General features: G+C 43.7%; 1 protein-coding gene across 7 annotated transcripts in view; it reads right to left on the bottom strand.

Annotated features, from left to right (window-relative positions):
- Nucleotides 1-12,364, bottom strand: part of Ppfibp2 (PPFIB scaffold protein 2) — a 145,462-nt gene that overhangs the window by 77,412 nt on the left and 55,686 nt on the right. Inside the window, exons 1-2 of one of the 7 annotated variants that reach the window (XM_026415015.2) lie at nt 1,496-1,602; nt 773-849 (exon numbers count right to left, since the gene is read on the bottom strand). The exons of 4 other annotated variants lie outside the window; for them this stretch is intronic. In XM_026415015.2, coding sequence (XP_026270800.1) covers nt 773-820 — 48 coding nt within the window. In that variant the 5' untranslated portion in view covers nt 821-849; nt 1,496-1,602. Of the gene's footprint in view, nt 1-772; nt 993-1,247; nt 1,422-1,495; nt 1,603-12,364 lie in introns of those variants that run through there. 2 more of the 7 variants (XM_026415013.2, XM_026415014.2) reach the window with 2 other exon arrangements.

Raw genomic sequence — 12,364 nt, 5'->3', positions numbered from 1 at the left:
GCAGTTACAAAGTCAAATCTCTTATCTGTCAGCTGTTCTTGCCCTTCCAGCCTAAAATTCCTCAATATGAAAATAAAGGCATACATATCTTAGCCATTTAAAGTCAGCCACAAGAAGAGAGCACCTCAGTTCTATAGGTATAAGCAACTCCAGCCCCCATTGTTCATTCATTCCTCACTCACAACACACACAAACACTCAACCCCTAAAGATAGTGCATGGACAACTTGTAACTCAAACCCTGGGCTTCAGACTTCGGAGCTTTCAAAGGACAACTCCCCTAGAGCCTCCCTCCGGAAATGCAGAAGCTCATTCTGCTGGCAGATGTACCCTCCGCTCCTGATAACATCCGAGCTGAGAAAGAGTTAAATGACTTCCAAATTGAGAGCATTTTAAAAGGCAGCAGCTTTCTGTGTGTCCACAAACCAAAAAAGCAGTAGACATATTTTTCTGGTCACGGTGTTTGGGGACTCTGACTGTGTAAGAGTCAAAGTTAAAATTAAAATAACTAACTTTCCTCACTTCATTCTTTCCTTTCTCTACAGAGGCTCATTCACCAGAATGTCAGGGCAGAAACAAAGACAGCTGACTGTTTCTGCCCTGGTGTCTATAATTAGATTCTCATGAAGAACTTGGCCACAACAGGGCTCTGCTGGACAAATACCTCCCCCTAACACACACACACACACACACACACAAAATCCAAACACCCCAAAGTGTCTCTCCTCTCACTCATCTCCACAGAGACCCAGACAAAGCGGCCAGTCACTTACCCTCTTCAGCCACGAGAAATGCTTGTAAACATCAATGTCCCCATCCATGCTGGGCACCCATGTCAGCAGTTAGAGTCCTGGGTTGAAAAAGCCCTTTTTCTGGCTGGAGATCAAGTCCTCTCCTCTTCCTTGCCTCTGCCCCCTCCCACTCAGGAACGCCAAGCTGTGTTCAAGTTTCCCCACTTCCCTGGCCTGTGTCCTTCAGCCTTTCCCTAAACAGCTTTAGATACATAACAACTTAGACCAGACCGTGCTGCTCCAGGGTCCTCCCCCACCGCCCCCACAGTCAGGCGTGTACACACACACACTCACATACAGAGATACTGGGGCTGGGATTCGGAGCCCTGTGGAGCAAACGTCACAAACAGGTAGGGGAAAAAGAAAGACTTGGGTAGGGTTGTAAACACACACACACACACACACACACACACACACGCCTGTGTGCTCGCAGGAACATTCTCTTCAGTGATAATACCAGAGCCTGCCAGAGAGAAACAGTCCTGAAGAAAATTCCTTGTCTGGCTTCCCCCTTCTGGAGTGGCTGGAACTCATTACCGAGAGCCCCCGATTTCCTGTCTCTGCTTCACTCTGCATTTACCCACGGGCTCCCAGCTGCTCTCAGTTTATTTGGGACTGGGGAGACGACTAAAAATAAGTGCTGCCTTGGAGGAGCTTGCTGGTTCCCACACACAGTCTGACCCCCGCCCCAAAGCCCACGCCTACCCTTTACAGGCGGACCAGGGGCTGTGCCCTGAGGAAAAGCTGTTTCCAAAAAAGAACAGATTCAGAATCAGCTCCAGTTCTGGTGCTGGGCCTGCAGTGTGCCAGGCTCTGGGCAGAGAGTTTTCTGTCCTTGGCACTGCTGCCACTGTTCACCAGAGACAACTGCTGCAAACTGGAGACCTTTGCCACTCACTCTCTCTGGGGACTATGGCTCTGGGCTGTCAGCCACCACACAAGGTTTCTGGAGGCCACATTCCAAATCAGGAGGTATGGCTTCTGTGAAGTCCCAGGCTGCCTCCCTGGCTGTCCCCCATACTTTAGGACCTGCTTTACAAACTAGGAAGGTGGCAAGGGTGAGACCACTTCATGTGTTTCCATGAGACCTGGGAACAGCTCTGGGTAGGCAGGAACCTTGGAGAAGCTAGAGTTTGCTTTCCTGTGGGCCAGTCACATGCTAGTTAACCAGGGTGGAATACTCAGAACTCCCAAGATGCCACCCCTACCTCCTACTCACTCCAGCTCCTTTGAGAGCTCCCCCTAAAAACAGTTTTTCTCCCCTGCCCAGCCCTTAATATGTGGCCTTTGGCTACGACCGATTATGAAAGTGATCTTTGATGTGGGTACAGTGGGAACAGCAGTTACACGCAAGGGCTCTGCACTCTGCTGGCATAAATGACTTGCAGGCTCAATTCTTGTGACTGTAGGGGGCCTTCCCATGCCTTTGGGGGGCCACCAGGGGGTTCTCAGAAAGTTCCAACCTAAAGAGAAGGCCCTATTGGGTATCAGCAGGCCCTGTAGCATGGCATCAATGTTTACCAAAGCCCTGAAGCATGGGCCTTAGTGAACAAAAACAAGGTCTGGTTGCACAGTTTAGGCAGGCAATCTGGCCTAGAGAACACAGAGGTGCAGGGAGGACAGCTCTAGCCAGAAACCAGCATGGGGGAGGAATACATTCCTGGAGACACACCCAGATTAGAGGCCAGAAGGAAAAGCAGGCTGTACTGCCCTGCTCTGAGCTCTAGACCCCTTTTTGGGCTCCTGGCCCAGTTCCAGAGCATGGCCCAAACTGTGACAGGATGTACTAATGAAGAACATCTTTAAGAGTACAGGGGCAGGGGTGGGGGAGGTGTCTTTATATTTTCTTTTTACTGTCTAGAAGCCTGGGAAAGTCAAATGAAGAAATTCATTAGGTCAACACACATTTGCCCAGCACCCAAGGCAAATGATACTGATTTTCTGCCCTAGATAAATAAAGAATTCATCACATGGTATGTAATAAAGGTGAACCTGGGGCTCCAGGGAGGAGGCTAGGGAGCTGATTTGGGAGCTGGAAAACGAAAGGTGGAGCAGAGTGGCTCACTCTCCTTGGAAGAGTTCAATGCCCTTCTACAAGTTATAGTACAGGAGAGGAGGAGACAGGTGACAAAGTGGCAGCATGGCTACTTCTTATCAGCCTTGCTAACCTCCTTGTTGAGGTGACTCAGATGCAGCCCTCCAGGAAGCTTCCCCTTCTCCTGCTCTGTCCTGAACACCTATTCTCTAGTTCAATGAACCATAGTTTACAGCTGACAAGCCTCTCTCTACTACACCAGACCAGAGGAAGTATGTCTGATTTCTGACTCACTTTTCTCATTTCCCTGCCTCCCACAATCCCTGGTACACAGCAGAAACTTAAGCCTTCTCTGAATGAAAGAGTGAGGCTCAAATGGTGAGAGATGCAAAGGAAGACAAAAAATTGACTTGGAGAAAATAGACTTTAAGGTCTGTCTCCTCAGTGTAATGATGCTTGACTTAGGAAAAGGCAGGGCCAATTTCATCTTTAGCGCATTTCACACCTCTATGAACTAATACGGGGCAGTCGAGGGTTATGGGGCAGAAGTTCGGAAGGAGAAAGGTTAAAGAAAAGAGGGAGGAAGGGAAGGAGAAATCCAAACAGACTGAGCTAAATTCTTAACATATTTTCGTGTAGCCTCAAGTAACAATTCTTATCTCGTTTTTTTTTTTTTTTAACACCAAAGTATATTTTACTTACATTATCATTTAATTCAAAACCCCACAAAGTAACACTTCAAAAGATCTAGGAGCAGGGCACTTCTATGTGGCTGGCAGGAGGGAAAGGGGTGGGAATGAGTGAGATGCAGCGAATGCAGGAGTTTTAGACACCTGCTTACTGATCGATGGTGCTGGGCCCACTCAGGGCTCCCACTCACACCTGGCCAGAAAGGTGAACCATGACTACGACATGCTCACCCAAAAGGCTGTCCTGGCCAGGGGTCCACGGTGGGCTTCAGGGTATCAAATATAATCATAAGAAAATACAAAGTACTATTAATATGTATAAATCTCTATTCTCTGAAACAAAATTTTCATGAGGTTATAAAAATGGTCTGTGACCTCTATCAGTTTGGAAACCTGGGTTTTAAGTCTAAGCAGTTACTCCCAAAGGTTTAGGCTGCCACTATTATTGGGTGGGAGTGGAGGGATTGGGAATCCTGCTTCCATTATACTGTTCTTATGAGATAGAATCTCAGAGACCACAAAGGCTATAAATATTGGGGTCATCACCACACTGACCTTCAGAGCCCTCAGGGCTTCCCATAAACATTCCACTCACCTGCAACTCATGACTGTCTGAAACATGAGGCAACCAGCTGTGGGTAAAGGACAGGAGAATATGGGACTGAGAGATCTGCAAGCTTAGCTGAGGCCAGAGTGGTCAGGTTTGGACAGGAAAATATACTACAGCTTGCCCCCACCTTCATCTTGGGGTCTAGATTACAGACCCCAGCAAGTGGCTGAGAGGGGCCCCGATGTCTTCCTCCTGCCAATTACCAGGAGTCAGCAGCATCTCATGGGGAAGAATTGTAGACTGAGAGGAGTTTGTGGGCCACATGCCATTCTGTTGACCCATCACCTGCTCCTGGGTTCAGCTCACCCCTGAACCTTGGCCTCTTAGCTATGGGGATAACTGCCAGGACACCCCTTGTTACTAGGATACAGGCTGTGTCCTTCAGCAGATATGCTGCATAGTGGCCTGCCATTCCTGAGAAGAGAGCGAGGAGAGGATAGAACTCAGCTGAGAAAGTCCTGAACATGAAGTTGCATCCTGGCCACCATCAGTGCATAAGCATGGAGAACACACCTCCAAAATGGGTCAGTAAAAGGACCAGATGATAAATATTTTAGGCTTGGTGGGCCATATAATTTCTTTCATACTAGACTTTACTACTTGTAGAGTGAAAGTGACTTCAGTCAATATGTAGACAAATGAATGTGGCTGTGTTCCACTAAAACTTTATTTATGTACACTAAAATTCAAATTTTATATTATTTTCACACTATAGAATATTCTTGTGAGTTTTTTTCAATCATTGAAAAATGTGAAAAACATTCTTAGCTGGTGGGGTGTAATAAGCAGGCAGTGTAACAAATGTAACCCATAGTTCACTAACCTCTGGGTTAGAAAAACCTTCCGCATCTATAATGAATTGAGAGGGCTGAAAGGGGCTCTAGCAAAAATGCAGCTTCTGATCCAGTAGGTTGGGAATGGAGTTTGAAATTGTGCATTTCTAATAAGCTCCCATAGAGGTTCAGACAGTTGACCCAGGATTACACCTGGGATAGCAAGAGGTTAGACAACAACTTTCAGAAGTTCCTTGAAATGTTGGGCAGTAGATGCATGAATTCCAGTGAGCCTGCCCACCTGCCCACTAGTGGGTCCTAAAGGAGAAGGCACTCTGTGGTGTGGCTCTGACAGGCCTTCTTTCTGGGTGGAGGGTGAGTGGGTGTCTACATGCTCAGACCTCAAGTTATGCTAACCTGGCAACATTACCCACCATGTCCCTTGGGCCTGAAACAGGAAATTTAGTAGGGAAGGATATATTTGCTCTTTCCCCAGTGTTTGCACATTCTTGGTCATTTATAAACATTGGTTTTTGAGGACTAAAACAGTCTCTTTTGGTCAGGTCTGAAAGGATCCAGATTGGTAGAATTTAGTAGAATGCAATTTACTTGGGGAAAGGGAATAAAAATCTAGGAAAAGTAAAACTGCTAATTTGCAGCAGTGGAAAGGCCCCCCATTGTGGGGTGCTGTGCCAGTAAAAATGCATTGAAAATCCTTGAGGGCACAGGAAGCTTCTCTAAGGGCAGGCTGGCAGACACATGAGCCAGGAATGTGGACAGCTAACCTACTAGCACCCCAGCAAAAGGCACTTGAGTCAAGGAGTTCAGGGAGGCTTTCTTGCCATCAACAACAGAAGGTCAAGTCTATGCTCCCAGGACTCTTAGCCTCCCTGTCTCTTCCTCACACTTCCACAATGGAGGCCTCTCCTGTCTACTCTTTGCCCACTGATTTCAAAGGAAAAGAATGACCTTTTCCAGATGACCGAGGTGCACTGTCAAGCAGTTTCAATAAGAGGTGCTTATATCATCTTTCTAATCTAAAGATGATATAGATAGATAGATGATAGATAGATAGATAGATAGATAGATAGATAGATAGATAGATAGATAGATAGATAGATAGTATTCCTATTCCTTGGGATTTAGACTTCCCAGTATTTGTCCCTGACTCCCACCTAGTGGCCTCTTCAAGTACTGCTCAAGGACAAAGAACCACCAGCAGCAGCAAGGCACCCTGCCTAGGACAGGAGTCCCTTGGGACTAAGCACAGGAAAGCAAGTGCCAGTGCTCACTTAACTCTATACCTGTCATAGGGGCAGGTAAGAAACAAACACTAGCAATTGGCTCACACAGGGTGTGCTTTTTTCCCCTTGAAAAATAAACACCAAATCTCCCCTTCTCTCTTCTAAGATCCAGGGGGAAATTTTTCCCTCAAAACTCCTGTCTGTAACTTTTCCAAATTAAAAATTTCAACACAAATATATCCAGACCTGTCTTTGTTCTCTGCCCTTACTGAAGAATGGGGATGCATAAGTGAATCACATAGGAAGAGAAACTCAGGCTCGCATTTTATGATCCATAAAATATATTTTTCTCCCCATCACTTTTACAACTCCTCCATCTTTTCAATATGGTAAACAGATTTGCCTCTTTGGCCAGAATGAAAGATCACCAGCTGAATCTGGCAGGAATGCATGGGCTTTGTTTAAGGAGTTGGGAACTGAAGAAGCTGCCATCTGTGACAAGGTGATGGGGAGCTGATGAGTGTGTGTAGGGGCGGTGGGAGGTGGCTGTGCCCTCTCCTGGGCCTGGATCTTTCTTTGTTCCTTGATAAATTAGTTGAAAAGATAACTGAGGTTGTTGCTTTCCCTGACTGTTGGGGTGTCAGAGGTGAGCACATATCCTAGATGCAGCCTCCCTCCCCAGCCCATAGTCCAACAGAGGTCACCCATGCAGGATAGACCTCTTCACTGCTCTTGAGATGTGGACTTCCACTGACTCCTCACATAGGGCAGCCACGCCTTGAGGCTACCCAACCTGTCTTTACTTTGGAAACTAAGAACTGGACTGAGGAAGGCCAAGATGAGTGCTTATAAAGAGGCCCCTCAATAAAGCTCTTAGAACAAACCACAGAATAGAACCAGGTCTTGCAGACACAGTGAAAATCTGCTATCATTTCCACTAGGGACACTGAGTTCCAGAGGGGAGAAGAGGAGGTTTGGCCAAAGCCACACACAAGTGAATGGCAGAGCCAGGATTGAACCCTGGCCTTTTAACTTCGTCCTGACTTCGCTACTCCTTTACTTTGGTTCAGCTTGCTTCTACCTGCCTAGGCATACTGCCCAGGACACCTGCAACCCTGTGAAGGTTGGTCGCCACTGGGTGGCCAAAGCTGCTAATCATACTCCAGTTCCAAAGAGAGCCCAGAGGACAGTCCCCTACAGGCTCTTTGCCAATCATTGCTCACTCCCTGGAACCTAAACATGGCCCTGACATGCCCTCACTCTGCTGCTTTGTCTGCACTTCTCTGACTTCATCTTGAACCTTCGCCAAGGATTTCCTTGGCTCATATCCACAATATTAAATGGAAGGGCAGAATGGCTGCTGGTTTGAGATCAGGGGGGTACATATCAGAATGTTCGAAAAGCACCCATGGTTACTCTGGAGACTACTTGCTTTGATATTTTTCGAGCATCACCAAAAATCCTGGGATATTAATCTGCACTCTGTACCCTACTGGGTCCACTGATTCAATAGATTGGTTGTTCACAAGCCTGTAGAGCCCATTTGGATCTGGCTAGATAACCTCTTTGTGGGACTCAACCTCGGCACCCTTCCAGGCCACAGGAAAGTACACTCAAGGTACAGCCCAAATCCCGGAAGTAGTCATAGTGGCCCCACATCCTTCTTGCCTGTGGCATGTGTCAAGGCCACTGAGGAGCACTCTCTCCTTCCTGGACTTTAGGAGTACCAGTGAGGTTCAGGAGCCTTGACCTGAAATAGCCAATTGCTCCTGAGAGCATAATCTCATGCTTCACCATAGCAAACAGAGGAGAGTAGGCTGTCGCTGTCTGGAACTCAGGTCCCTTCCATAGCAACAAAGATGCATTAGTCTTCCAGCAAGGCCTTCACTTTATCCTCTGTGAGCACTAACCCAAAGCTTGGCCCTATCTGTCAGACATAAAAGACCACCTGCCTAGCTCCTGAGAGTCACACCTCTGCTGAACCACAGCCTTACTGATGCCTCTCTGCAGACTAGGCTCCAGCTTGCCTAACGCCAAGAAACTTGCTATACAGGAGTCTCACCCACCAACTTTCTGGGGACAGGCTCAGAATTCAGACACAGATTCTGTTCCTATGCCAAGGGAACACAAACATTTTGCTTCTTCCCTCACTGAGGCCTAGAAACTATCCCTAGCTCAGAGTCCCACATAAGTCCTTCTAGGCCTAGAACCCACATCTCCTCATCATACTTACTGAGGCGAGAAGAGGAGGTTTGGCCAAAGTCACAAAGAAGTAAGTGACAGAGCCTGGTTAGAACTCTGGCCTTTGAACTCCTGGTTTCCTCCCCTACTCCCTCATCTTGGTTCAGCTTGCTGACCAGGATACTGGCAACCCTACAAAAGAAAGCCTGGGTTCCCACTGGGAGGCTCCAAAAAGAACACAGCATGGGCTCAGGCCCCAAAACCCTAGAACTCACTTACAGCCCTGCATTACTGAACTCTAAGTGGGTCTGGTTTACCTGGTTTTTAGGATGATCTGACCTATTAACACCCATCTATAGGCAGAAAGTCCTGGCCATCAGGACTCAGGATAGGTGTGTCTCAGCCCTGCCAAGACCAAGCAGAGAAGGAACTAGCTCCACTCCAAAGAAGAACTAGCTCCAATGCTGCCTAGTATAATACACTAGGATCAGGAGCTCCCTCCATTTAAGACACAAAGGGAAGGCCCAGGATTAGTCTATTTGTCCCATTCTAACCACCAACCACTCCCCCACTTCTGCCACTGCCTCTCCAGGAGCTGTGTTTTCTCATGGACCTCAGACACCATGATGCCTGGAGATCCCCAATGAACAGCAACAGTAATAGACCACATTTCAGACCACACTACTTTCCCTTCTGGCCAGTTGATTGGTCTCTGGGTAGTGCTTAAATAAAAAGTTTTAAATTTCTATTTCATTTGTACTTAATATATTTTTATGGGCCTGGAGAATTTAGCTCCCAAATTATTAGCTAGGTCAATAAGATTCTTTTCTTCATGAATTTGAATTTTAAAAAATGGAGGAAATGTGGAAAGAATTTTGTCAAGTAGAAGAATAAACTCAAACGTAAAAGATATTGTGACAGTCATTCTGAGCTATCTTCCTAAGGGACATTCATGTCCCTCCAACTCCATCATTCCTTTCACAGAGAGCCTACCTCCTTCTATGGCAAATGGAAGTGGTTAAGTGGTTAAGTACCTTGTATGAAATTCTTGAGACCAGCAGTGTTTTAACTTTTGAATTTTTTAAAATTTTGGAATATTTGTATAGACTTTACCAGATAAGCATCCCTAATTCAAAAATCTGAAATTCAAAATGCTCCAAAATCTCAAACTTTTGGATTTTTGGATTAGGGGTGCTCAACCTGTACTTGCTTCCCCAGTCACCCTTGCAGCTAGTGTATGCAAATGTGAACAAATCCTAGAACCAATGATAAATCTTCTGGAAAGCTTCAGAGAAACTTTCCCTCCTCATTAAAAAAGAAAAAAAGACATACTAAAGAAATTGTCCCTACTGCTGGACATAGCTGTGTAGTTGTCTGTGTGAGAACATGTTGCCTAGAATTCCATCAGCCATCTTGCAACCATTAAGGGACAAGCCTGAGGAAAACCCAACCCCTAAGGATAGAGGGGCAGAAAACAGGAAGAGCCAGAGACTTTGAGGTCATCCAGAACCACTGGTTTAACCTGAGGCTACCTATCCTCTGACATTGTGTTAGAGATATATAAGCCTCCTTTTTATCTGCACCACATTAGAGGAGGAAGTATTAATAGAGATATCAGGAGGCAAAGGTGGACTATGTCAGACCAATGTTATGACCAATCGGTAACTCTGATTGATATATATATATATATATATATATATATGTATATATCAATGTTATAACAATCAGTAACTCTGAGATATATGTATCTATGGAGGAGAATGGAGAAAGCATGCAAGGGATGCACAGACTTCATGAATAAGAAGGCATTGGTCAATCCTGCCTAATCCCTCAACCTTTCTCACTATTTCATGTTCCAATCCTAACTCCCTGTAATTCTTGTGGATTTCTGTGAGTCACTGAGATTAAAACAATGCTTCTTACACTTTTCCTATATATCACCTAGATAGGAATCCACATTCTGTATTTTTTCATAAGCTATCTGTGGCTACCCACAAGCTGCTGGGCCACAGACCAAAATGTTTATGTCAAGGGCTTCTAAACAAAGGACAAATCTAAAATGCCCATGAGTTGGTTCACTGCTCTGAATTCTATTTCCACACAGATAAGAACTAGTGTAGATTGTGTATATAGTCAGAGTATAAACTGACTTGAGGACTGCAAGACCTGAAATATAGACAGGCTAGCTCTGTTCAGAGTCAAAATCTTAACAACTAGCTCTGATTTCTTGGAATGTTTATATGAACTTCTGACCTGCTAAAAGTACACCATTCATAGGTTGCTGATGGCCATAATTATTCTAAAAGATTTATGAATGCAATAACTTTTAGGGAAATCTTCTCACAAAAGGAAAGCATTCACCAAACCATTGTATATAACTCCCAAACAAATCTGCAAATGTGAATGTAAACTGTTTTCTGCAATGCATCCTGCAAAAATAGCAACCACATTCACTGCCTGTGGATCAAAATTATTTTTGATTTCCAAAAAGGAATTTTAAAAGTTAAATCCAGTTTTCATACCACATGCTAAAAAATACTGATGAGGAAGAGTTAACCAGAAGATAAAAATCAAACATAAACCTACTGAAGATATATGCAAATAGTTATTAGATCTAAGGCTACAAAGGAACTTTTTTAGGACTAAAAGGAAAAGGAGAAATCTAAACTATGAAGAATAACCTTTTAAACTTCTGTGCCTCAAAAAGCACCATAAAGAGTATTTTTTAAAAAGTGAAGAAAACATATGCCACAAATAAAGCAAAAGACTAGTAAAAACAATTGTTCAAATGTATAAGCACTAAAATCTTAAAAAGAAAGCAAGAGCGGAGAGTATAAACAGACTAGGAACAGACTAGGGTGGGACAGTCTCACCCAAGCGGCTCAAGGACAATCTCTATGTATGAGGGAAGAAAATGTTAGAACTATTTTATGACCTATCTCTAAATAATTCTCTGTGGATTACTTTAATTATTTAAAAATAATATTAAAATACTGCATATGTGAACATGTGTATATGGAGAATAACTTGGGGGATATAAGATTTAAAACTTAGAGAACATGCAAAAGAATAAATACTAATAAACTAATTTTAAAATGTTTAGTCTAATTAAACAGATGAATGCAAAATGCAAAAATAACAGGAAAACATTTTCCCTTGTGACATTAGTGATTATAATTGATCAGGATACTATGTGATAGACTCACCTCAAACCCTGCCAATGAAAATATAAATTATATTCTTTTGGAAATTGATTTGGGAAAATGTACCAAAAAGTTTAAACATTTGAAAAATGTGCCAAAAAGTTTAAAGATATTAATACTTTTGGTTTAAAGTTGCCAGATTTAGCTAGCCACAGGGGACACACTTAATAAAAATTATTCACTAATTACTTAAAATCAAATTTTAATTTTAATCAAATTTAAAATATCCTATATTTTATCTGGTAACCCTACTTGAACTCTGTAATTATACTTCTATGAAATATCTAGAGATAAAGACGAATATTTCTCTATAAAGATATTCACTGCAACAATATATTAGTGAGAGATTAAAAATAACCTATCAATATTAGAGAAATTGTCACATAAGATACATCCATACAAGATGACTAAGGAACATCCATACTCATTGTAAGCTGTACAATGAGGAATAAAACCTAGATATTGCTATACTGTGTTTAGGGAACAATAGAGAAGGCTCTTATAAGAACTCTAGTGATTATACTGGGTCTACCTGTATAATCCAGGCTATTATCCCTATTTTAAGGTCAGCTAATTTGAAACCTTATTTCCATCTACAAACTTCCCCTTCACTGTGAAAGGTAACATGATCACAGGTTCTGGCCATTAGTGCATAGGCACATTTGGGGGGCCATTATTCTGTCTACCACATTAGTATAGGGATATTACACAGAACACAGGCAGATAGTCTATCTAATGAAAATATTGAATAACACATATAATGACTATAATGAAGAACTGTTCAATGTTCAGAGAAAGGCATGGAAATGAGACTGTATTGACAGAGACCTCTGGAACAA

Source organism: Urocitellus parryii, chromosome 4 (assembly GCF_045843805.1).
Source record: "Urocitellus parryii isolate mUroPar1 chromosome 4, mUroPar1.hap1, whole genome shotgun sequence".
NCBI classification, from domain to species: domain Eukaryota; kingdom Metazoa; phylum Chordata; class Mammalia; order Rodentia; family Sciuridae; genus Urocitellus; species Urocitellus parryii.
Note: the sequence above shows the minus strand (reverse complement) of the source record. Positions and strands in the feature narration are given on the sequence as shown.